Consider the following 27,180-nt stretch of genomic DNA (forward strand, 5'->3'; position numbering starts at 1 on the left):
CTGGTGTAAGGATGAAATGAGATGAGGCGTGAAAAGTGACTTGTACAACTAAGACGTGCTTAATCATGGTAGTTATCATCACTCTTAAATCCAGAAGCAACTCACCCAAATTAGTTTCAGAGCATTTATAAGGCAAACGTATATAAATTTGATATACCTATTACATCAGGTTTGAAAAAAAGCTCTTTGTTTTTAAACAGCCAATTGCAACCCATTAAAAAAAAAACAAAAGGAAAACAATGACACACCAAGAAAATGAATTGTGATTAAGAGATTATAAACACATTTATTGGCAGTATTACTGTATACTGAAAGTAGAGAATAGAATACAAAGAAATCAGCACTTAAAAGGAAACATTAATCTTAAAAAATGCAATATATTAACATATATGTTAACCAATTTTGCATATCTGTTAAGATTCACAAACAGATGTAAAGCTAATTCCAAATCTTTCATTCTGAATATACTTTGATTTCTAGTGTTCTCCATTCTATACTCTGCTGTCTTTTGCTGTATTTACACCAAGTATGATTTATTTTGTTTGTATCTAACCTAAAAGCAAGATTCTGTGAACTGATAATGAAGCAGCCAGGTAAACCAGAAATGTTAAAACAGCTCTTTAAGAGAGGATAAAGCCACGTGAAAGAAAAGTCCTCAATCCTAGATATATAAATACAAAAGAGAAAATATCAAGAAACAAAATTAATCACAGAAATACTAATTCTATTCTAAACTATAATTTCTAATTCTAGCAACAATTCAACTAGTAGTAGCTTAGATGCCTTTGTTCTAAAAAACAAAACCATTAGTTCTTTCACTATGATTTTCTGACAATACCCAATGAATAATTATCGTCTTCATATTCATTAATAATCTGAGAATATGATTTATACATAACAGAATCATTAACAAAAGAGGCCTTCAAACATACTGCTGAAAGTTGCAATACAGTTTGGGGCCAGATTTCAATTTACATATTATTACCATTCATAAAGATTTTATGACACCAAGTACAATAGTGTTCAGCCCTGTTAACTCAGACATGTTCCATCCATTCTTGCCATCAGAGAATTACTGACATGGATGGGACTGTTATGACAATTCTAACAGGGCCTCTAAACAGGACTGCACACAAAATGAAATAATTAAGAACCATGATACAACTGTGACAACACACCTAGCTTATTCAACTGAATTTTTCATCATAATAATAGTGCTACAGAATTAATAGTGACAGTCAAAAATCAGAATTATTTTTCCCTGCTAACTATTGAGTAGAAAAAGAGTTTTCTGGCTATTTTTGATGAATAGGATTCTCTGAAATAAACGCCAGGGGAAATTGAAAAGTGAACAAAATGAATTCCTCGAGTTCATTTCTCAGATATTAACAACAAGCAAAGCAGGTGACAAAAAAGAATTAAAAATTATCCTAAAAACAAATAAATACAAGATCAATCAGTTTTGAAGAGAATATAGCTCATTTTCAAAAGTTCTGTTTGTCACTAGACGTGAAAATATTAACATGAACCAAACAGATCCCAACAATGCTGATTTGCTATCCTGGATTTGAAAAAAGCACTTCAAGTTTGAGGCTGAATGTTTCATTCTCTTCCCTATCCCCAGAGAACGTAAACAAAAAGAGAAAAGGGGCTCTCGCCAAAAAAAAACCCCAAAAACAAAACTACCAACCAAAACTAATCATATAAGAAACTATTTTTCTTTTTGAACACTTTACTTCAGTTGGTCCTGTACTAGGGTAAGGTTCTACAGGGTAAGAACTTCCTAGTCTCTTCCTTCATCTTTCATTCTTTAGCTATTTCCATGTTTTTATCAACAAGGCTATGTGTAGGTTTTCCTAAGAAGTCAGGTTGAGTCAGAGGTAGCTTTAGGATGAAGTATACTTGACTACAGTATGTAGTTAGTTCAAATGAACATGTTGTTCTTCTAAAAGGATTACAATATGTAAAAACGCAAAAAGAAAAAATGTACAGCCCTCACTGCCTTGCACTAAGAGAAAATTTTTGAGAAACCGAGAATACTGGAAGCCAGGAAATCAGCATTTGCCTCATCTATGAGCTCCTTTAATGCACCAGTTCAGGCTGGTTCTCCACAAAGGGTAGCACCCCACTGACATAGTAGGCAATGCCAAGAGACAGTAAAGCAATGACAAAAATCAAGAGCAACACCCTCCAGAAGCCCAGATCCTCTACAAACTCCTGCCATGTGGTTCGGAAGCTGGAGAGGACTCCTTCACCTTGCTGTAGGTTGGGATTGAGGAGAGAATGGCTTTCCATGGCACTATGAGAGAAGTAAAGAGAACAGAAAGGGCATGAAACAACACACTTGACCCATTTCGAAAACATGAAACAATAGGAACTGCATTATTTAGAAAAGACTAACCATACAACACCACAACTACAAGAAGAAAACTTACATTCTGATTTATCTGGACAATCTACCTTAAACTGTAAATTGCTAAACCATAATGATTATGTTTCTGGTTTTAGTACCTAGAAGAGCCAAAGTCAAAAATCCTTTTCTAATAAAAAGGTCTCAAGCAGAAGTCTTGAAGTAGGTCAAATGAGTTGTTTCCATCAGATACTAAACCAAAACACATTTTGGTCATTTTAAATTTAAAATAATTCAAAATAAAGATTCATAATTTGAGAATTTGTTAATAAAAGCAAGCAAAGATGGGCAAATCTAAAAAATCGTTTTATACAGTGTGAATTTTAAAGTGAAAAGAGAACTTTTATTAATTTAGTTCAATAATCTGACCAATGAAGGAATTCCTTCCTTTAACTGTAATCCTCTAATAATTGATGCTTACTCCTCTGTCTGTTGTACATTTGGGCAGGTCTAGTCATTAGGAATTCTTCCATTCTTCTTAATAGTTTCCTCCCACTGGTTTCAGTTCTATCTTGTACAATAATACAAAGTAAGTTTATTTCTCTTCTGCATAAAGGCTGAGTCTAGTTGAAAATAAGGTAGTACAAATACCATAAAAACACTGATTTTGGTTTTCAGAACTATATCAACAAGAAATATGACTGCTACAAACAGAAAACAGTCTATCTGATGTTGGTATCTGGAAGACTGCACTGTGATGAAGTCAAAGCTCTAAGGAATTGGCACCCACAATTATGTCACAACATGCAGTTCCAATAACACAGTATCATTAGATTAAGCCACGAGGACCATAATCATATGTATCAACTATCAAATGCTTATAAAAGGTTATTACTACCCTTCCTAAACCCCTTCAGCTCATATTCTACCAACCATCTGGGCATAAAACAATAGAAACAGCATGAAACAATGTCTTAGAGTCTGGTTCACCACGCAAAATTGGCATTTTTTTTTTTTAAAGATTGGCACCTGAGCTAACAACTGTTGCCGATTTTCTTTTTTTTTCTCCCTAAAGCCCCCCCAGTATATAGTTATATATTCCAGTTGTGAGTGCCTCTGGTTGTGCTATGTGGGACGCGGCCTCAACGTGGCCTGATGAGCAGTGTCATGTCCGTACCCGGGATCCGAATCGGGGAAACCCCAGGCTGCTGCAACAGATGGAGCACAGGAACCCAACCACTCGGCCATGGCGCCAGCCCCCGGCAGTTTGTTTTTTACAACTTTATTTTACTTCTTGACGAGAGGTCCTTCTGCCCTCACTAGTATCAGGGATCTTCTCTAATCATGGGAAGCTGACTTCCTAATGGACCAATCTGTTTGACATCTCACAATTTTTTTTATATTAAAAGATGTTTATTCTCTGAGTAAGAGAAGACATCTTCAGTGGGCATCCACAACAATACAGAAATTTAAGAAAATCCAAGCAAGTTCAATAATATGATTAGAACCTGTGAGAAGGTTTAAACACATAAAAACATAAATAAAGAGGTTCAGGAGAGGTTAATTTTGACTTATATGAAATTTACTGACTATGGTCGAGTTGACATGCTCTCATAATCAAAGATGTTAGATATAAAATGAGAATTCAGTTGAGCATTCTCCAGGAGCTCAGAAAGCTCTGCCTGTTAGAGTTTTCTAGGGTGACTTTATCCAATGAAATGTTTTCTACTGTCCAGTGAATACCTGATTCTAGCATGATGGTCTGTGTGTGTGCGCTTACGTGTGTAATATTTTTTTTGTACAAGTGTCACTGACACTGTCTTTGTCATCCCATACCTACAAAGTAAAAAGCAACTAAATTAAGCTTAGGATATGGGGGAGTGGGGGAATATTTTTCATCAACTTGATTTATAGGCCCTTATGAAGTTATGCTGTATCTTAGGAAATCCTAAGGGAAATGGAAAATACTAAATACATTGCAAACTTTGCTTTATTTTCTGCTCTCAAGAAGGCTAACTGTCAGAGAGCTATGCCATAATGCCACATGCTGGCCAATCCCTTTAAGATTTTTTCTACTTTTTTAATTGATGTAATTCACATACCATAAAACTAATCTTTTTAAAGTGTACAATTTAGTGGTTTTTAGTATATCACAAAGCTGTACAACTATTTCAACCATCTAATTTCAGAACATTTTTATCACCTCTATTACAAACTCTGTACCCTTCAGCAATCACTACCTATTCTACCCTCCTCCAGATCCTGGCAACCACAAATTTACTTTCTATTTGCCAATTCTGGACATTTCATATAAATGGTATCAAATAATGTGTGGCCTTTTGTGACTTGCTCCTTTTATGTAGCATATTTTCAAAGTTCATCCATGTTGTAGCACGTTATGAGTATTTCATTCCTTTTTATGGTGAAATAAATATTCCAGTGGATGAATAGATGACATTTTGTTCATTCATTCATCAGTTGATGGACTTTTGGGTGGTTTCCACATTGTGGCTATTATGAACAATGTTGCTACGAACATTTGTGTACAAATTTTTGTATGAGCATATGTTTTCAATTTTCCTGGGTATATACCTAAAAAGAGAATTGTCGGGTCAAATGGTAATTCCACGTAAGTTTTTGAGGAAATGCCAGACTGTGTTCCAAAATATCAACACTATTTGACATTCCTACTAGCAACATATGAGCGTCCCAATTTCTCCACATCCTTGCCAATACTTGTTATTGTCCATCTTTTTTATGATAGCCACCCTACTGGGTATAAAGTGGTTATTTCACTGTGGTTTTGATTTGTATTTCCGTAACGAACAATGATGCTTCCTTTAGGCTTCAACACTGCATTTCTATCATGACACTGAGGGGCAGGAGTAAGATAGGATAACCAGGTAGTACGAGTATTAATTCAATTTTTGAAGAACTAGCTTTACACAATGCTGTAAAAAAAAAAAAATTCTCATGCTGAAGTGAAATGGCAGGTGTTTGAAAAAAGCAGGAGTAAATATTTCATACTGAGCTGCTCAAATGACTAATCATTTCTTAGTTAATAAGTAATCACAACTGAGGCAAATAAAGTTAAAAGTGTATTTCTGATAAAGAGGTGCCAAGAGACTGGCTATTAACAAAATATACCAAGCAAGCTCATAAAATATGCCAAGCAAAAATACATTCTTGGATATTTTTCATGGCAAAGAAGTTTAAAAGATTTGTGAAAATAAATTTCAAGTTATTTTGGAAGAACATGATTCTTGACAAATAATAGATAACTCGATGTTATTAAATTGCTTCCGGCATTCTGATTGTCGATCCAGAGTACACAGGAGAGAGAAAAAGGGCTTGCCAATGCATCTCTGACTTCTGGCTTATTTGATCTACTTGTCAGCTTTCGGTGATAACTCATGAAGAGCATGCACTATTCTAGAAGTAAAACTCTTTACTTTCTTTTGACAGTAGTAAGTGCTTGAAAGTATCTAAACAAAATAGTCCAAAGTTTGAGAGTGGACTTAACGGTCACCAAGGAGTACACCAGTCAGCATATGAAGAGAGAAGACAGCAATCACAAAGGAATCAAATGATGGGTGAACTATGGAAAATAGAGAGGATTTCATTTTGAACTCACAGAAACAATGATCCCAACAGTGAACTGTAGGATCCTAATTTTAACTCCTGGTCAGTCAGCTACTGGGTCAACAGCTGATGAGGGCCCTTGAAATATATTTCATTGAAAATTTTGGGAGGAGACGACAGTAAGCTCATCATCCTTCTTACCTGGTAACATCTGGAAGGCTGAAACTCCACGGTGGTCAAAGAAACTACACCCCAGTACAACTAATTCTGGCCTACTGACTTTACCTGTTGAGCCTTTTCAGAGCTCCCTGAACTGCGTTCTAAACTGGTTCTAGATGAAAAATGATGAGGTGTTCAAGACCCTGTCAGTCACTACATCTTAGCTTCAATTACCTACAGGAGCCCAAATTTCATTGTTCCAGCTCATGTGAAAATCACTCTCACTTTCATATTACTGAATTGTGTAAGTGTTAAATCTTGTATTACTTTCTCTCCTCCTATTTCACTTTTCCTCAGCACTCTACTTCCCTACCCTTGAAACTACTTTTTGGTCTTTTCTAATATTGTCCAAGTTTTAGCCTTACTTATTTTTCTCCTCCTTTTTTGGAATTCCATTCTTTTTGTGATCTGTACTTAACATTCTCAAACTCCTGTTTTCTTCCTTCACAGTCAGCTTTTAACTACCTCTTCTCCCTCAGACTGCCAATACAGCAGATCTCCTTGTGCAGTGGCTAACAGAACATTACGTGCATGTGGGCACATAGTACTGTTAATAGCTTCTCAATTGTAATCTGGAGCCATAAGGACCTATATAAAGTTCAAAGAAAGTATCAAAGCTCTGTACTTGAAAGCAAATAAATCAAAAGTGCACAAAGTTATCATTAAAGATCCAGGTACTTAAAGTGACTTTCCTTTGAGCCTGACCTGCTGGCCTAGCCATTCAAGTTCGGCGCACTCTGCTTTGGTGGTCCAGGTTCAATTCCCAGACACAGAACCGCATCATTCATCTGTCAGTAGCCATGCTGTGGCAGTGGCTCACAGAGAAGAACCAGAAGAACTTACAATTATACACAACTATGTACTGGGGCTTTGGGGAGGAGCAAGAAAAAAGGAGGAAGATTGGCAACAGATGTTAGCTTAGGGCGACTCTTTCCTGTAAAAAAAAAAAAAAAAAGTGATTTGCCCTTAAAAACTGTATCTTAAATACCTTTCACTCTCAGCTGTCTGCATGGTCTCCAGTTTTGAGTGGGTTCCTCTGTTAAATCCTTTTACCTCCTGTTCTTCCAAAGATTCCAGCAATCGGATGACATCTTTATTCACTCCCCTGCGCTTCGCCAGAACTAATGGTGTAGCACCTTGATGATTGCTAAAAGCGTTCATAAAAATAAAGAGGTCATTATAGCAGCTGTATTATCTGGTTAGTAACTATTTGTGTAGAACTCAGTGAGGAAGACATGGGCTCAATTAATTCAAAATTTAAAACTCAGAGCAGAACCAATGGTCGAGCTGGATCCTAAATTTTGAGTCAACCTATTTTTTTTTCCCTTCTAGGGAAAAAGAAAAAAATATATATAGGCAAAAGAGTGGATAAATGAGAATAAATAGAAGAAAAACAGGGCATCTTCCCAGAAATTAATTGGAAAGTCTAGTTCTTGATTCATTCTTATCTGACATTTATATTTTTTGGAAGAGTATATATTAAAAAAAAAGTCTAAGAATTAAAAAAAACCAAAAACCCAAAAGTAACCAAACAAGCTCCTTTGATTCACCTAGCTATTTAATAGTAATAAAGGAGAGAGAGTGAGTAACATGGAATCCCGTAGCCAATTCCCACATTTTGTCTTTGTAGTAGGAGAACTATTTACTTGTCCTATTCAGATTTAGGGACATTATAGCACCAATAAATTAGGGTAATAGCTAACTGTAGTTTAAAGGTCAAGCTCAGTTTTAAAGGTGGCCTGACATCTTTTCCACTCAAGAGAGAAAGCATCACCAAAACAAACAAAAAACCCCATAACTTCTTCAAAATGTTCAGTTTAAGGGACTCGGAGCCCCAGAGATTATGAAGCTAGCATGGCATATTATACGACAGAAGGCAAACAAGCTTTGGAATCAGGCAAAACTCAGTTCGAATTCCAGCTGTGTGACCTTTGTTAAGTCATTTAACTCTTCCTATTTCATCTGTAAAATGAAGATAACACCTACTGCAAGGGCTATTCATTCTGAGGATTAAACGAGCTAACATAAGTAAACGTAGTGCCCAGCCCATAACAGATTTTCAACAAATATTAGTTCTTTTCTTCTTTTTCTCTAATTTTACAATATACACAATTAATTAGTAGCAGAACCTAGACGCTATTTTCATAGAAAAACTTACACTGCTTCAGCATAAATGTAGAAGTCAGTCCCTTATTCCCTTACTTCCCTAACAAGATTACATTGTCCTCAAGGCCTTTCTAAACTTGTCACTACAACTGATCAATAAGAAAACAATATCAAGACTCCGAGATTAGACTATTGGTTGAGAGACTATGGAAAAGAAACGACTAAATTTTAAAAACCAGAGAACTTACCAAATATCAATTTTGAGTCCATTGGAAACTAAGAATTGAATAGTATCCACATGGCCACAGAGATGAAGAGCTGTGTTTCCTTGATAATCTGTGGCCAGAAGATCAGCACCAAATTTATGCAACAACTGGCAGATGTCTACATTCCCTCGGGCTGCTGCGAGGTGAAGGCCTGTTCTGCCCCTGCTGTCACGAATGTTTGGGTCAAAGCCACTTTCCAAAAGCCGCTTGGAATAGTTAAAGTCTCCATCAATACAGGCTTGTAGCAGGGGCACATTAGTCTGAGAAGAATCATTTACAAAAACGTAGGACATTATTCTGACGTGGTGGATGGAATATGCCTATAATGAAATACGAAGTGTGTGAGATTCGGTGAAGCCAAACTAAATCCAGACAATGAAGTCACTTAGAAAAGCACTGTTTCTTATTCTTCTTAGCCTCCTGCCTCTAATAAATCAGCTCATCAAACAGAAACAACAAAGTTATCAATTATATTTTATTTTCCATTAAAATGTCTTATTTTCTTCATAGCTGCTGGATCAAAACTGCACTTAAATTACTATAAAGTTCTATTTTGCTTTTCATCATGTAAAACAATTAAGAGAGATTTTTAAAGTTAAGCATGATATAACTGCTTAGATTTAAGTTCACTGCATTGTCAGAAGACACAGATATGTGATCCTTAAACTTCAAAGAACTACCTACACACACACACACAAATGCTAGTGCTGGTAGAGACTCTTATTTAAAACAAAGTAATTCTCTTTCATATATCTGCTTACTGTATTTGAGATATTTTATATGGTCAACAGAACTACCTGCTTGAAAGTTAACTAAATCAGCATTAAAAAAACCCAATAAAATAACTTAATTCACATTCAATAAGGACCCACTGAATGTTGTGTTTATAGCACAAACTTCAAATTTTAATAAAAAGAGAAAAGCTAAGGAAAGCAACAAACAATTTAAAAGTCAGAAATATCATGAAATCAATTCAAATTGTCTCTTTTTACAGTATTGCTTCTATTCTCTCTGTTTGCCAAACTCCCGTTGTCTGAAGACTGAGAGTTGAGGGGAAAAAGGTCTATCTGGGAATACAGAAGCAGGACAAAAGCAGCAATACCATTGTGTCTACCCTTATATTGCATCCATCTGAGTAACCTAGCTTCACCAGTCAGGTCGTCCACACCTCTTTCATTGATACCTCCTTGACCCAGTGGTCTCTCAGTCTCTGTATGTGTGCGCGTGTCTCTTGCTCTCCCCCTTGGTTCATTTAAGAAAACCCTAAGGCCTGACAAAAGAAACTTTACTAAGAAATTGAAGAAAAAACAAACCAAAACAAGAAAATACAAAGGCAGAAACTAACATGCTTATAGAGATGGCTTCCTTACTCTAAAAAAGCTTCGTTACAGACAGGTTTGACTTGTGGTTTATCAGGTAAAGTCTCTCTTTCTGGAACACTGATGGAACTGAATGCCGACCAATCTACTCTTGTGCCTAACCTCAAGGGGATTCAGGAAAGCACGCCTGCCAAGTTTAGTGAAATTCTTGGCCCCTACTCCTTTTCGCCTGGGTTTGCCAGCAGAGCCACTGTCCCTCTAGTCCTGGGCTACCTTACAGAGATCTGCTGCTGCCATGGGTTCTCTGTGCAAAGGGGAAACATTAACACATACTGAAGGCCTGTTCTGAGTCAGGCATTGCGCTAGGGGTTCTTAATGAATTTTATTTAATTGTTCTAACAACTTCACGGTAAGGTTTATTACACCTGAATTTTAGTAAGGAGTCATTGAAGGATTTTAAGCCAAAGAAATCACATAGTCTTATTATATCAGTCTTTCAGAAAGATTATTTTGTGGCAATATGGAGAAGTTAGATTGGAGGGAGTCAAGATTGGAGATAGGAAGATCAGTGAGTAGGTCATTGTAGAAATCCAGCCCAAAAATGATAAGAGCCTGATCTAAGGCAGTGGCAGAGAGAAGCGGGCATACCAGAGAGGGATACAGAACATAGAGTACACGTTAATGATCCATTGGTTATAAAGGCTGAGAAGGAACTGTTAAGGATAATTCTAAATAAGGGGAAAATCTGCTTATGATAAAGAATTACAGAGATCAAGATAAAAGAAACTTCAGATTGTGACACTAAAAAAGGTTTTTTAAAGAAATTACCCCATGAGAAGAAATTACTCAATAAAATAGTCAAGAATTCTCTTTTGAGCATAATGTTCCTGTCTTCCCCTGCAGTATTCACTGGATGGGATCACAAAAAAAGACAAAGCTATCACAAACTCTTAAAAAAATAAAATACCACATATCAAGTGCTTTGCAAGAGGTAATGTGTTTTGGTTAAATTCTGTAAGAATAGATAATGAAAAACAATCTACTTGGTGTTTTTGGTTCAAACACAGTAAGAATTTTTGTGGTTTGCAGACTGGGATTCTTTTGAATGTTGGCTCAGTAAAAAGGCAAGCCTTTCCTGTCTATTTTTTTAAGTGAGAATAAGTGTGATGTATTTCATAAGTTTTTTTGTGTCCTTGAGAAACTGCAACCTTACCCTAAATTAAATAAGCCCAATGATAGGTAACATTTTTCATCTTAATCACAGAACTGAATCTGCCCTAAGGCAAGGCCACAGTTCAATGAAGCTTTCACATATTGTGAGGAAGTCACCAGTAGAAAATACTCACGTAAGCCTTAAGACTAGATCTTTCTTTCAGTGGTCACCTGGCAGTTTCTCTGAATTCTTAGGAAGGTTCAATAGAATATCCAGAAATGTGCCGGCAAGGATCTACAGTAAACAGAAAATTCAATTTTAACAAAGATGTGCTGTGAAAAAGGACTTGCTCGTCTATTGAACACAGACAAGCTAGTGGGGCCTGCAGATACTCTCCAGAAAATCTGTGGGTGAGGCATCAACTTGTGAGGCTACTAAAGTAACTGACGAATAATAAAGTAATGAAAAGGAAGGAAGAGAGGGGCTTAATAAGGAGTGGCTCTGCTGCCCACAAACAAGAAAGCATGGTCAGAAAGATAAAAGAAAAAGAATCAAATTATATGCCATCAGTAGAGAACAAACTGGGCTCTGAAAATTCACTCTAAGTCACTGGAATTCAGAATGCATATTTTTCACATTATAAATGGTGGCTAGATCTCAGATTAGTCCACAAAAGCATTTTCAGAAATAAAATCCTATTTGCAACGGGGGAAAAAAGTAAAAACAACCAATACTTATATTTAAACCAGAGAGGATACATTTAAGAAAAAACACTTCTAATCTATCTTGAATGCTAGGACTTAAATCTCCACTTGAGATTGCCCCCCACCTCCTTTTCTCTTCAGTGTGAAAGAAAAACTAGCTCAGATCTATCTGCAGCCTTTCCCACATGCCTGACCCTGCTCCTCTTGAGCCACGGTGCTGACTCCAGCTTTCTCTAGGACCCGCTCAGGTCTCCCCCTCTATCCACTGAGAGAGATTTCAAGAATACGGTCTGCCCCACTGCATTCCTCTCTTGAGGGACTGTGGAAGCAGGGGTCATGGACAGGCAGTATGGACCAGAAAAAAGCAATATTAATTTGTTAAACATTTACTGTGTGCCCGAAATGTGCCAGATATACATACTTAGTGATGGCATATAAAGTCTAAATCCCAAATTTATAGCTCAGCCTGAAATTCAGGTTAACCTTTTACTGGTCACTCACGCTCACCCTTATCAAATCCCTTTAAATAAATTTATAAAGGGAAACAATTAACAGTTTTTTATGAAGCTCCATTTACAATATGTAAGTCAAGTTGTATCATAAGGGCTATCAGTGCTAGGCTGGAAGTGAAGATCAGGGCTAACAAACCAGTCATGCATCACTTAACAACGGGGAAATATGGAGAAATGTGTTGTTATGAGATTTCCTCCTTGTATGAACACAGAGTGTACTTACAGAACATAGAGTGTACTTACAGGTATAGCCTACTACACACCTAGGCTATATGGCACTAATCTTACGAGACCATTGTCACACATGCAGGCCATTGTTGACAGAAATGTCAACATATGGCTCATGTATATATATGTAAGAACCAATCCCACAATAGTGTCAACAAATATCATGATGACATGGTAATACACAAAACATCTACCCTCCTTGACTGTTTCCTAGTTTTCTGCAATTTTATAATACCAATTTAGACAAACTTCATATCACTGAGCCTCTTAATCTATTTCCTTGAATAATTCTGAGTTCACTCAAAGTCTACTACTTTTCCTTTTTTTGTCCTGACCACTGGAGCTGAGTCTTCATAACTAAACCCTCTTTCTAGTATATGAGATGGCTTTAATCTTCAATGTTAAAATGGTGCAGAGGGGTTATTCTGAAGATAGCAGGGTTCACACTATGAAAATGACAAATTTTGCTTTTTGTTTGGAGACAGAACCATAGATTATACAGTTACAACTCCCACAATGATCCTAATGTTCCCTTAAATCCACAAGAAAGACAATGCTTCCACATATGACAAGGCCCACTAAGAAAATAAATGAACTTACAGATTTATTTATGTGATTTCAAACTTAATATTATACAAATGCATTAGATCTAATTACTAGAAATCTGCCAAGAAAATATCCAAGACCCCAATTAGACCTTAATCACTAGAAATTTATTAATAGATTAAATAAGAACTTACAAAAGTGAATAAAAATCAGGACACATATTAACTATTGCCCAAGGGGTAAAGAGGACTAAAGATTTTTTAAATTAAACTTTTCATTTTGATATAATTATAGGTTCAGATACAGTTGTAAGAAATAATACACAGAGATCTTGTGTACTTTTTACCCAGTTTCGTCCAATGGTAACATCTTGCAAAACTATAGTACAATATCACAACCAGGATACTGACACTGATAGAGTCAAGATACAGTACATTTCCATCACCACAAGAATCTCTCATACTGCCTTTTTATAGCCACATCTACTTTCCTCCCATCCCTACCCTTCCTTAACCCCTGGAAACCACTACTCTGTCTTCCACTTCTACAATTCTGTCATTTCAAGAATGTTATATTAATGGGACCATATAGTATATAACCTTTTGCAACAGGTTTTCTTCATTCAACATAATTCTCTGAAGATTCATTCAGGGTGTTGTCTGTATCAATAGTTTATTTTTTATTGCTGAGTAGTTACTCCATGCTATAGATATACCACAGTTTAGGTGTTCCCCTATTGAAGGACACCTGGTTGTCTCCAGTCTTGGGGTGTTATGTCAAAGCTTATAAAACATTCAGGTACCTATTTTTACGTGAACATAAGTCTTTATTTCTTTGGGATAAATGGCCAGGAGTGCAAATGCTAGATGGTATGGAGGCCTAAAGATTTTGACAAAAAGACTGTTGAGTCTGAAGCTGCCCATTTTCCCCATGCAAAAAAAAGAAAGAATGTAAGGTCCTTTTTGGGGTCATTTGTCTGGGTGCCTCAGGCAACCAGGAGAGTGAGAGGTTGTTTATGGAAGAGCTTATAGGACCTGCACTTGGTAGAGCTCTGGTGGATGCCCTGGCATTTACCAGAGGGGGTGTGTAATAAGAACCATTCCAAGCAGAGTTAAAGGCACTAATGCATGAGTGTGAACAGTGAACTAGTATCTGTCAAGATCCACAGAGGGCTGAGTCTGTTCTGTGAATGGCGTGCAAGTTAAGCACACCGAAGGCTGCTTTTAGAGGTGGGGAATGCAGGAAGGAGAGAGATGTGATACAGTCTCACTCTCCTGAGAGGGGCTACTTTTAGGAGCGTACAGTGCTCTAGACAGGCAGTTTTTCCCCTGTCAGAAGCTGTTAAAAGAGCTTTGCTACTCCACTCAGAGTGTATCAGGAGCTGGACTGCCTGGGTTTGAACCCCACTTTGGCTACTTAGTAGTTGTATGACTTATGCCCCTCAACAATAATACTTACGACCCTCCCAAGACTGGGCACTGCTCTGGGGAGCCCAGTCCTCTGCTGTACTAAAGACAGCTTGCATAGAACACTGATCCTCTGGCAACACAGCAGCTTCTAACAATGGGGTGACCTCTGGTGGGAAGTAAAGACCTCCAAGAAAGAACAGGCAACTGGTTCCTGGCAGAGTAAAAACCACAAAAACAGTCAATAGTGGGAAAAGGCAAGCCCCAGAAAGCCCACTGGTTGTTCACCGTGGCCTGGTTCCTAAGGGACAATACCCACTGACTGGTTCAGAGGCCAACTCGCTGGGACTGTTAAAAGCAGGACTCCAGGTGTGAGGTCTTAGAAGGCTGGCACAGTGTAGCATTTAAAACTCCTAATTCCATGCTCTGTGGCACTGCCCAAGAAACTTCATGAGGACAGAGTCACTCATCCGAGGGATGAGGCAGTTACCTAGATCTCAGTAACAAGAGCTCCTAATGCCAAACAGCGCTTGTCTCAACCCAAACAACAAAACTCTAAGGAGATTTTGGTGAAAGCTTGTGAGTCACTGACTTGATGGAAAGTTCTACTTAATATTTTTTTCTTTTATATGCTTTTATGTTAATCTCAGGTCAATCTACACAACTTTAAGATAGCATTCTTGACGGTTAAGAACTAACGGAGAAAACATGTTCTATTTTAACATATACTTGTTATACCATAACTGTAAATTGGTCTTATATAGCCAGTATTACCAACCACACATACTGTATTGATTTACTTTTCATTTTCAAAGGTGACTGGGAAAGGCAAGACTAAGTGCTACATTCCTAGTGCAAATGGACTGACCACATTATCCTACATAGCAACCTTGATTGGAGATCAAAGCACAAGACATTTCAGCAAAGCAAGGAAAAAATGGCATATCCGGAGAGATATATTATCAGATCTCATTGCCTACATTTTCTAATGTTAAAGAAAAGCACTAAAAGTGAGAATGATATACAGTAAATGGAACCCCAAAATCTGGATTCTCTATACCTAGCTTGGTTAGTCTTACTCTTTTAAAAAGATACAGTTATTCTAAAATATAAAATAACCTCAAAGAACAATAAAACAAGAACTTTCGATGAAGTTATTAAATCCTAACTGCTAGCACTTTAAAATTATGGTTCTTAAAATCTAAGCACTACACAGATCCACCAATTTTAGGCAAGGAAAAAAGCCCTATCTGTAAGAAATCTAGCTGTGCTCAAGTAAGAATTTTAACAATAATTAAATCCCTCCCAAAACATTAATAATATATTTCTTCACTTTGCTTATCTTCAGCAGCTGTATCTCTCTAATACAATAGTCCTAATAATTTTCAAGGCTCAGAGAGGTTAATGAGTCTAAGGTCATACAAAGTTAGTCTATGATATTTCCAATATGCCACGTGGCCTCCATACAGTTATCAAGATAATCAGGAGAAAATGATTCACACAAAGCTTTGTTGCTTGTTTACAATTTTTTTTCATTGTGAAGAGTATTTATTTATTAAATTTATTTTTTATTGCAGTAATATTGAATTATGACATTACATAACTTGCAGGTGTATATTGTAATATATGTCGAATTCTGTGTAAATTACATCAGGTTCGCCACCCAAAGACTAACTACAATCCATCACGACACATATGCTTAATCACCCCTTTCACCCTCCTAGCTCTCTTGTTTAAAATTGTTTGTAAAAATTCCTGCCAGACCATGTCTTTAGAAGACAAGAAATGGGTCTAATCCATCTGATCCACATAGTGCCTAGCACAATATTTCTTGAAATCTAGACATAAGACAATCCAGTAATTTTGTGCTGAATGTACACTCAATTAAATTCATGTAACATGATTTTAAGGTAACATTTTTCTTATGACTAGTTCTACAGTTCACTGTAAAATTTTAAAGAAAATATTAACAAGGAGAAGAAAATAAAAGTTACCCATAATCCTACCAACTAGAAATAAATATTATTAATATTTTGGTGCTGTGGTCCTCCAGCTTTCTTTCTCTCTAAGAATATATATATTTAATTCATACTATACACACTAATGTTAAATTTTTTAATTTACAATAGTCACACACTGTTTATGGTATAATGACATTTCAATCAACAATAGACCACATATATGACAGTGGTCCCATAAGATTAGTACCAGATAGCCTAGGTGTGTAGTAGACAGTACCATTTAGGTTTATTGTAAGTATACTCTATGACGTTTGCACAAAATTGCCTAACAATGCATTTCTCAGAATATATCCCTGCTGTTAAGCGACAGACGATTGTATTGTGACCATCTTTCCACGTTACCAGTCGTCAATAATAATGATATGCATTTCTTGCAATATTTATATTCCTTTATTATTTGTTTGTATTACTAAAATTTAGTTACAATTCAACTTTTAGAAACTGGCTTAAAATATATCAAAATTAATTGTTCACAAAGGGAATACTGGTTATCTTGGTATTTCATTTTATTCTAATACCTTTCAGTATTTTCTAAAATCTTTACTGTGTAATTTTACCATGTTTAAAATTCTTGGCCAGGGACTTCTTCCCACAGGAAGTTTCCAGTTTATAATTTGTAATTATATAATAAAGACATTAAATAAGCACTGGGAGCTCAACCTGAAGTCTTTGATACACAAGTATTACTTCTGTAATAAAGTTAGTTCATTTTTTAAAAACTAATTTTTTCCAGCTATAGCAGCACTTTGTTCATATGGCCTAATGGTGCCACCTTGTGGTTTACCTGGGTTTCAAGCTCAACTTTAGCATCTAGGAGAGATATAAAGCAAGAGGAGCATCACTGAAGTTTCTGTTTCATTTCAGCTACTTATCATTCTAATTCTCACTAATTCTGAATTTGTGATATTTCAGAGTTGAAATGAAGTTCAATTTTCCTTTAAAAAAAGTTTACCAAACAAATTAATAGCATAAATATGATTTGATATGAATAGCATAAATATGATTAATAGCATGATATGATGATTTCCAGGCCTATTCTGAAATCTAAACCTCACTAAACCTACCTTAGCCGACTTCATTTATACAGAATTAAAGTGCTACAAGAATGACATTCTTATTTACTCATTTATTCAATGTTATTTAAAAATATAGGACCTACAACTTTCGTAAATTATTCTTTATGTTTTAAATAGCTCACAAAAATTAAACTAGACTTTACCTAAAACCTTAGGAGAAACTTAAATATTCCCATGAAATTTTTAGAGCTGGAATGGCCATCCGGGATCATCTAACCCAGTCTCCTTATTTTACAGATAAGGATATTGAGAACCAGAGAGGCTGCAACTTTATATGCTACTTTACACAGTACCCCTTACCCCAAGGTTCTAGCTCTACTTATGATTCATGGCAGCAATATAAGGTGCATCATCGTCAATAGCTTATTTTTCACAATTCTGTTGTAATCTGTCCCCTTCCATACTATAAATTACGTGCTAGATGAGTGCAAGCATGTACTGGATCTTTCATACAAAACATCCATTCTAGTGACATAGGGTGGACAAGTGCCCTCCCTAGGCTATACAACCCCAGAGAGGATCTCATAGACTTCTTTGAGGTGTGGTCTGATTGTATGTGAAGCTATGAAAATCATTCTAGTCTAGAGCTCCACTTCTACATGATGGCCTAGGCAGACCCTTAAAATCAGGAACTCCTTACACATTGTTATTAGACCCAAATCCTGCCCCACTCATTCCAACCTCTAGGGACCCTGGCAGTAAGAAGGATACACAATGAAAAAAACGTCTTAAGACAGAACTAAGGAACCAACTTAGCCAAACGGCCTTAAAAAAATGGTATGTTTATGCATAGCCACAAAAGGACTTGGAAATAAGAACTAAGGATGAGACCTTTGGTAGGAAGTGAGTAAAGAGTCTTAGTAAGAGAGTTGAGGAGGGTCTGAGGCTTTAAAGGGAGGCTGTGGTTCTCTTCCTGCTGTCCCTCCTTTGGACTGGGGGTAACCTATTTTGGGGAGCCATCTTTTGATACCCAGGGAAAAGGAAGTAGGGAGTTACATGCTCAGAAATGGCTCTGGGTTCAAGAAAGACGAACAGGGATTTTTTCCTCCTAGGTTTTCTAGCCCAGTTTATGAGGATACAAATAAACAGAGGATTACAGGCAGACGTTGTATTTTTTTGGCTGGAGCTTTCCTCATGCTGCCACTTCGGAACCTAAGATGTGGGGCAAGAAGTGGGAAATGCCAATATTCTAAAGCAGAGCTGAATTAGCAATCCTAATAGCTTCTTCAGTAGAATAATAATTCCAAGTGGAGGGGCAATGAATTACAACAATCCTCCTTCTGACTGAGACCTGGCACCCACACGGCCTCCCCTATGAAAATGGCAGATCTGTGAGTTGGCTTAGTTTACATATATACTCAGAATTCTAGGGAATCTTTCAGAAATGGGGATACGGACTGGCAAATCCTTATTATCAGTTTCACATGGAACTATGTTTACTGACTGCCCAGAGACCTAGCAGGTCACTGTGACCAACATGGAAAAGGGGGGTAAGCAACTAAAGATCTCAAGTTTTAATAGCTACATGGCTTTTCCATATCTGCTGCTTTCCAGGAAATGTCTTCTCAATAGTTTTTTCTTAACATTGTCAATTAAAATTGCTTGCTAGGGGCTGGCCTGGCAGCACAGTGGTTAAGTTCACACATTCCACTTCTCGGTGGCCCAGGATTCCCTGGTTCAGATCCCGGGTGCGGACATGGCACTGCTTGGCATGCCACGCTGTGGTAGGCGTCCCACGTATAAAGTAGAGCAAGAGGGGCATGGATGTTAGCTCAGGGCCAGTCTTCCTCAACAAAAAGAGGAGGATTGGCAGTAGTTAGCTCAGGGCTAATCTTCCTCAAAAAAAAAAATTGCTTGCTAGTTTTAGCAAATACAAACCTCATTTTCCTTTTGGTCCTTATTTTCGATCTCGAAACTATTTAATATTTTGTCATTTGGTCTATGACAAATACTAAGGAGACTGGGAACAATATGATAAATGTCTGCATTTCAAAAATTTTTTTTTCTACATGACCAGTAGATAGGGGTATGTTGTTGTTACTGCTATTGAGTGGATTCCAACTCCTAGAGTCTGTGGACAGCAGAGCAGAACCCTGCCTGGTCTGTTTGCAACATGCTCTCATCTTCCAGCGCTACATCAGACAATGCTCTGCTGCTATGCATAGGGTTTCACGGCCAATTTTTTCGGAAGGGGGTGGCCAGGTCCTTCTTCCTAGTCTATCTTATTCTGGAAGCTCTGCTGAAACCTGTCTCCCATGGGTGACCCTGGTGGTATTTGAAATACTGATGGCATAGCTCCCAGCATCACAGCAACATGCAGCTGCCACAGTGTGATAATGACACACTAATGGTGTGGTTCCCTGACCAGGAAATGAACCTGGGCTGGGGAGAAGAGAGAGCTGAATCTTTTTTTTTCTTTTTTAATTATTTAATTGAGGTCACGTTGTTTCATAACACTGTGTAAATTTTAAGTGTGCATTACTATATTTCAGCTTCTGTGCAGACATTGTTTTCACCACCAATAGTACAGTTTTTACCCATCATCATATACACGTTCCCCTTTACCCCTTTCGCCTTCCCCTCACCCCTTTCCCTATTGGTAACCACAAATCTGTTCTCCTTATCCACATGTGTGTTTATCTTCCACATATGAGGGAAATTATATGGTATTTCTCTTTCTCTGTCTGATTCATTTCACTTAGCACAATATCCTCAAGGTCCATCCATGTTGTCACAAATGACACAATTTTGTCTTTTTTTATGGCTGAGTAGTATTCCATCATATATATATACCACATCTTTATCCATTCATCCACTGACGGGTACTTGGGTTGCTCCCAAGTCTTGGCTATTGTGCATAATGCTGTGATGAACATTGAGGTGCATATATCTTTTTGAATTAGCGTTTTTCACGTTCTTCGGATAAATACCCAGAAGTGGAATAGCTGGATCATATGGTATTTTATTTTTAATTTTTTGATAAATCTCTATACTGTTTTCCATAGCAGCTGCGCCAGTTTGTATTCCCACCAGCAGTGTATGAAGGTTCCATTTTCTCCACATCCTCTCCAACAATTGTTATTTCCTGTCTTTTTAATAATAGCAGTTCTTACAAGTAAGGGGTTAATTTCAAAATATATAAAGAACTCATACAACTCAACAACAAAAAAACGAACAACCGAATCCAAAAATGGGCAGAGGATATGAACAGACATTTTTCCAAAGAAGATACATAGATGACCAACATGCACACGAAAGGATGTTCAATATCACTATTTATTAGAGGGCTGAATCTTGACCACTAGACCACCAGGGCTGGGATGACGTACTATAAAACTGTTAAGAAGAGTACTCTTTTAACAAGTTTGAACAATTGCTATTTTGAACTTTTGTCCTTGTACTCAAGAGAACCACACTGTCAAGCAAAGATAATTATGATAGGAAAACTGTTCTTGAAAATGCTATCAAAAGATAGTGACTTCATTGTCTCATTGTCTTCAGACAATAGATAGGAGAATAAATTTCTTATATTTGGGTAAATGAAACAAATTACATTCTCAGAATTCACAAGCTTTAAATTTGGGAAAATGGTCTAGGATATAAAATGGTTAGCATCTTAAACTGTAGAGAAGTATAAGAGTAGAAATTAAAAACAAAGGCAACTTTTAATTTCAAAGTAACTATTAAATATATCACTGATATTTTAGCACGTCTCTTCCAGTGATACTAAAGCAAATAAATCTAAACTATTTTTACCAAATATACAGTCTTTTCATACCACTTCCCTTCTATCTTCTCTGGCCCAAATTTTAGTTTTTAATGATATTTTATTGGATGGTTTCATGTGTTTAACTTATCACTTAAAAAAGATTAGCCCAAGAGTTCCTCAAACTTCTCAATGTCAAATACTACTTTTGCCTCTACTTCACTTCAGTCATCCTTACTTGGACTTTCTCCACTAGAACTTGGTTTCACCATCCAGATCTTAACCCATAACTCCCCCTTCCATCAACTACCTCTAGATCTTCCACCTTTTCCACCTTATGAAATGTCTCCCATTTACATCTCTCAACTTCTCCTTTAGCCCCTTTTTGGCTACCTCAAGCAGACAGAAATCTGTTCACACAACTCTTGCTAACTCTCTTCAGCCAGCTTCTAGTTCCTTCTAAGGCTCAAGGTAGATCACTCCCACTTCCACCAGGGAAGAAAATACCTTCTCCATCCAGAGAAGGAGGATGCATAGAAGCAAGGACAATGAGCATAAGCATAAGGTCAGAGAGGAAGGCCTAAAGGGACTAATAATTGGAGAAAAGACTAAAAAGAACTTCTAGAGAGAATTGAGATTTGGATCAAATCTCAGCATCAGGGTTCTGCTTTCTCAAAGGTACCACTTCCCCCTCAATCAAGATAAGGCTGAAGCTAGGAAAAATAACCAGTTGTGTAATCATAAGCTATACACAGTGAAATAAGACTTAAAGACTTGAATCAAGAGATCTTTGGTCTATGAATTTATCAAGAATCATGCTTTAGGACAGGCACTGAAGACTAGATAACCAATCAAAATATTTGTATCTTGGGTCCTGATTGCCATTTTCTAGGATAAGATTTTAAGCTCTCCAGGAGCCTCAGTTTCATCATTTGAAAAATTGGGATATCTGTCCTATCCACTTCACAGCATTTTTGTACAGAAGTTTGAAAACTATAATGCAATATATAAATACAAGATGCTAGGTTTTTTTGCTTAGTTTCCTAGTAAAAGTTCCCATTAAAAAGGTTCAGCCTGAGAGAGTGACATCAGCATCATGGTGGAGTAAACTCTTCCCTTAGTCTTTCCCCTAAGATACAACGAAAAGGACATTCATAAACCAATAGAGGACATTCACACAACAGATGTCTAGGAGATCCACACAGCCATACGTCTAAAGGTGGGAGTACTGGACTCCCCTGAGAGGCAGTGGAAGGAGGTAGGGAGATCTCCTCTCTCTCCCTGAGCAGCAGCAATCTAGGGTGTGGGACCTCACCAGGGGCTGGCACTGAGAGGAGAAGGTAAAAAAGGCAGCCCTCCATGGGAATGCTTGTACTCTGAGAGTTGCCTCCCAGCCTGTGGGAATGCTCCACACCAAGGCAGCTAAGCAGTTGGAGGGGTATCCACACTAAGCTGAGCAGCCCAAGCTGGCAGAGAGTGAGTGCAGAGCAAGGGTGCACAGGATCACACACATGAAACAAAGTAACCCTTCCCACCCCCCTGCCTAGTGTACCAGCTCAGTTGGTTGGCCACAACAGGGAATCCCTGCCAGAGCACCTGAACATACATGTGTAAAGCAGCAGCAGCCAGTGGGCAAAGGCAGATGGGCTTCCAACAGACACGCATATCTGCCAGGGGTCGCAGAAGTCTCAGAAGACACAGCTCTTTCCCCCCAACCCCAAGTGGTGGCACGTGGAATCTGTGACCAGATACTACTGCTATGCGACATCACAAGTCCACCCCAGCAAACAGCATAAAGAGGTATATTAAAACTCTAGACCAGAAGGAAAATGACAAGTACCCAGAAATCAATGAGGAAGTCACAGAAATTTACAACCTAAATGTCAGAGAATTCAAAATAGCCCTCATAAAGAAACTCAATGAGTTACAAGAAACTCAGGAGGACAGTTCAATGATCTCAGGAATAAAATTAATGAACAGAAGGAATTCACAACTGAGAGTAAAATTATTTTAAAAAGCCAATCAGAATACTGGAGATAAAAAACACAATGAATGAGATAAAGGAAAATCTGGAGTCCTTAAAAAATAGAGCTGATATTATGGAGAACAGAATCAATAATTTAGAGAGCAGAAATATAGAAATGCTGCAGATGGAGAAGGAGAAAGAACTAAGACTAAAAAGAAATGAAGGAATTCTCTGAGAAATAGTCAACTCATTTAGGAGAGGCAACATAAGGATTATAGGTATTCCAGAGGGAGAAGGGAGGGAGAAGGGAGCAGAGAGCTTGTTCAAAGAAATAACAGCTGAGGAAGGAGCTGGAATTAAACGTAAATGCAGCTAACAGAACTCCTAATTACATCAATGTAAAAAGACCTTCCTCAGAGCACATATTAGTAAAACTGGCAAAAGCCAAGGACAAAGAAAAATATTAAGGGCAGCAAGGCAGAAGAAAACAACCTACAAAGGAATCCCTATCAGGCTTTCAGCAGATTGATATATTCAAAATTCTGAAAGAGAAAAACTTTCAGCCAAGAATACTCTATCCAGCAAAACTATCCTTCAGGTACAATGGAGAAATAAAAACTTTCGCAGATAAACAAAAGCTGAGGTAGTTTATTACCACAAGAAACAATCAAGAAGGTCCTCACACCTGAAAAAAAAGAGAAAGGGTTTACAAAGCCTTGAGCAAGGGGATAAATAGACAAACTCAGAAAATTGCAGCTCTCTATCAGAACAGGTTAGCAAAATCTTAATTATAACATTAAGGATAAAGGGAAGGAAAGCATCAAAAACAACCATAACCACTTCATTTTAATCACGAACTCACAATACATAATGTAATAAGATGTGAAAACAACTTCTTGAACAGGGAACAGGAAAGGAATGGAACCTGCTTAGACTAAGGAAATCAGAGAATATCAGAAAATGGACTACCTCATCTATGAGATCTTTTATACAAATCTCATGGTAACCACTAAACAAAAAAATCAGAAAAGAGACAAAAATGATAAATAAAGAGAAAACTGAGAAAACCGTCAAACAGAAATACCAAACTGAATTGGAAGATGTAAATACACAGGAGAAACAAGGGAAATACAGAACAACTAGAAAACAAGTGATAAAATGGCAGTATTAGGCCCTCATATATCAATAATCACTCTAAATGTAAACAGATTGAATTCTCTCATCAAAAGACAGAGTGGCTGGATGGATTAAAAACCAAGACCCAACAATATGCTGCCTCCATGAAAGACATCTCAGCTCTAAAGACAAACACAAGCTCAGAGCGAAAGGACGGAAGACGATACTCCAAGCTAATGGCAAACAAAAGAAAGCAAGTGGTGCCATACTTACGTCAGACTTAGCAGACTTCAAGATAAAAAACACAATGGGAGACAAAGAAGAGCAGCATATAATGATAAAAGGGGCACTCCACCAAGAACACTTATAAATATTTATACACCTAACACAGGAGCTCCAAAGCACATAAAGCAAACATTAACATACCTAAAGGGAGAAATTAACAGCAATACAGTAATACTAGGGGACTTCAACACCTCACATCAACGCACAGATCATCCAGATAGAAAGTCAACAAGGAAATAGTGGAATTAAATGAAAAAGCTAAACCAGATGGACTTAACAGATATATAGAACACTACATCCAAAATCAGCAGAATACACATTCTTCTCAAGTGCACATGGAACATTCTCAGAGACAGACTATAAACTGGGAAACAAGGCAAGCCTCAATAAATTTAAGAAGACTGAAATAATATGAAGTATCTTTTCCAACCATAAAGCTATGAAACTAGAAATCAACCACAAAAAAGAAGCTGGGAAAGTGACAAATATGTGGAGACCAAACAACATCCTACTGAACAACCAATGGATCAATGAAGAAATTGAAGAAGAAATCAAAAAATATCTGGAGACAGAGAAAAATGAAAATACATCATACCAATTCATATGGGCTACAGCAAAAGCTGTCCTAGGAGAGACATTCATAGCAATACAGGAGAGCCTTAATGAAAAAGAAAAATCTCAAATAAGTAATCTTAAACTACACCTAACAGAACTAGAAGAACAACAAACAAAGCCCAAAGTCAGCAGAAGGAAGGAAATAATAAAAATTAGACCAGAAATAAATGAAACAGAAACCAAAATAACAGTAGAAATGATCAACGAAACTAAGAGCTGGTTCTTTGAGAAGATAAATAAAATTGACAAACGCTTAGCCAGACTAAGAAAAAAAGAGAGATGGCTCAAGTAAATGAAATTAGAAATGAAAGAAGAGAAATTACAATAGATACTACAGAAATACAAAGGATTACAAGAGAATACTATGAAAAACTATATACCAACAAATTGGACAATCTAGAAGAAATGGATAAATTCTTAGACTCATACAACCTCCCAAAACTGAATGAAGAAGAAAATAGAGACTCTGAATAGACCAATCACAAGTAAAGAGATTGAAACAGTAATCAAAAACCTCCCCCAAAATAAAAGTCCAGGACCAGATGGCTTCTCAAGAGAATTCTACCAAACATTCAAAGAAGATTTAATACCTATACTTCTCAAACTATTCCAAAAAATTGAAGAAGATGGAATACTTCCTAACTCATTCTATGAGGCCAACATCACCCTGATCCCAAAGCCAGACAAGGTAAACACTAAGAAGGAAAATTACAGGCCAATATCACCAATGAACACAGATGCAAAAATCCTTAACAAAATATTGGCAAACCGAATACAGCAATACATTAAAAGGATCATACACTAAGATCAAGTGGGATTTATATCAGGGATGCAAGGATGGCTCAACATCTGAAAATCAATCAAAGTGATACACCACATTAACAAAAATCACATAATCATCTCAACAGATGCAGAGAAAGCATTTGACAAGATCCAACATCCATTTAGGATTAAAAACTCTCAATAAAACGGCTATAGAAGGAAACTACCTCAACATAATAAAGGCCATATATGACAAAATCACAGCCAACATCATACTCAACGGGGAAAAACTGAAAGCCATGCTTCTGAGAACCGGAACAAGACAAGGGTGCCCACTTTTGCCACTCTTATTCAACATAGTACTGGAGGTTTTGGCCAGAGCAATTAGGCAAGAAAAGGAAATAAAAGGTATCCAAATTGGAAAGGAAAAAGTGAAATTCCTGCTGTTTCTAGATGACATGATTCTATACAGAGGAAAACCCTAAAGAACCCATTGGAAAACTATTAGAAACAATAAACAACTACAGAAAAGTTGCAGGGTACAAAATCAACTTACAAAAACCAGCTGTATTTCTATATTCTAATACCAAACTAACAGAAAGAGAACGCAAGAATTCAATCCCATTCACAATCTCCACAAAAAGAATAAAACATCTAGGAGGTGAAAGACCTATACAATGAAAACTATAAGACATTATTGAAAGAAACTGATGACAACATAAAGAAAAGGAATGATATTCCATGCACATGGATTGGAAGAATAAACATAGTTAAAATGTCCATACTACCTAAAGCAATCTACAGATTCAGTGCAGTCCCTATCAGAACCCCAATGATATTCTTCACAGAAATAGAACAAAGAATCCTAAAATTCAATATGGGGCAAGAAAAGGCCCTGAACAGCTAAAGCAACCCTGAGAAAAATGAACAAAGCTGGAGGCGTCACAATCTCTCAGTTCAAAATATACTACAAAGCTACAGTAATCAAAACAGCATGGTACTGGTACAAAAACAGACACAGAGATAAATGGAACAGAACTGAAAGCCCAGAAATAAAACCACACATCTATGGACAGCTAATCTTCAACAAGGGAGCCAGGAACATACAATGGAGAAAGGAAAGTCTCATGAATAAATGGTGCTGGGAAAACTGGACAGTCACATGCAAAACAATGAAAGTAGACTATTATCTTTTGCCATACACAAAAACTAACTCAAATGGATTAAAGACTTGAAGGTAAG

General features: G+C 37.1%; 1 protein-coding gene across 7 annotated transcripts in view; it reads right to left on the bottom strand.

Moving 5' to 3' along the window:
* Positions 1-260: 260 nt before the first annotated feature.
* Positions 261-27,180, bottom strand: part of ANKRD46 (ankyrin repeat domain 46) — a 50,600-nt gene continuing 23,680 nt past the window's right edge. For 4 of the 7 annotated variants that reach the window (XM_008531807.2, XM_008531808.2, XM_008531810.2 and 1 more), the window contains 4 exons: positions 11,189-11,289; positions 8,506-8,843; positions 7,140-7,298; positions 261-2,299 (listed from right to left, as the gene is read on the bottom strand). In XM_008531807.2, the coding sequence (XP_008530029.1) occupies positions 2,083-2,299; positions 7,140-7,298; positions 8,506-8,816 (687 nt within the window). In that variant the 5' untranslated portion in view covers positions 8,817-8,843; positions 11,189-11,289 and the 3' untranslated portion in view covers positions 261-2,082. The remainder of the gene's footprint in view (positions 2,300-7,139; positions 7,299-8,505; positions 8,844-11,188; positions 11,290-27,180) is intronic. The other 3 variants (XM_008531811.2, XM_070631869.1, XM_070631870.1) reach the window with 1 other exon arrangement.

This window comes from Equus przewalskii, chromosome 8, assembly GCF_037783145.1.
Source record: "Equus przewalskii isolate Varuska chromosome 8, EquPr2, whole genome shotgun sequence".
In the NCBI taxonomy this organism is placed as follows: Eukaryota; Metazoa; Chordata; class Mammalia; order Perissodactyla; family Equidae; genus Equus; species Equus przewalskii.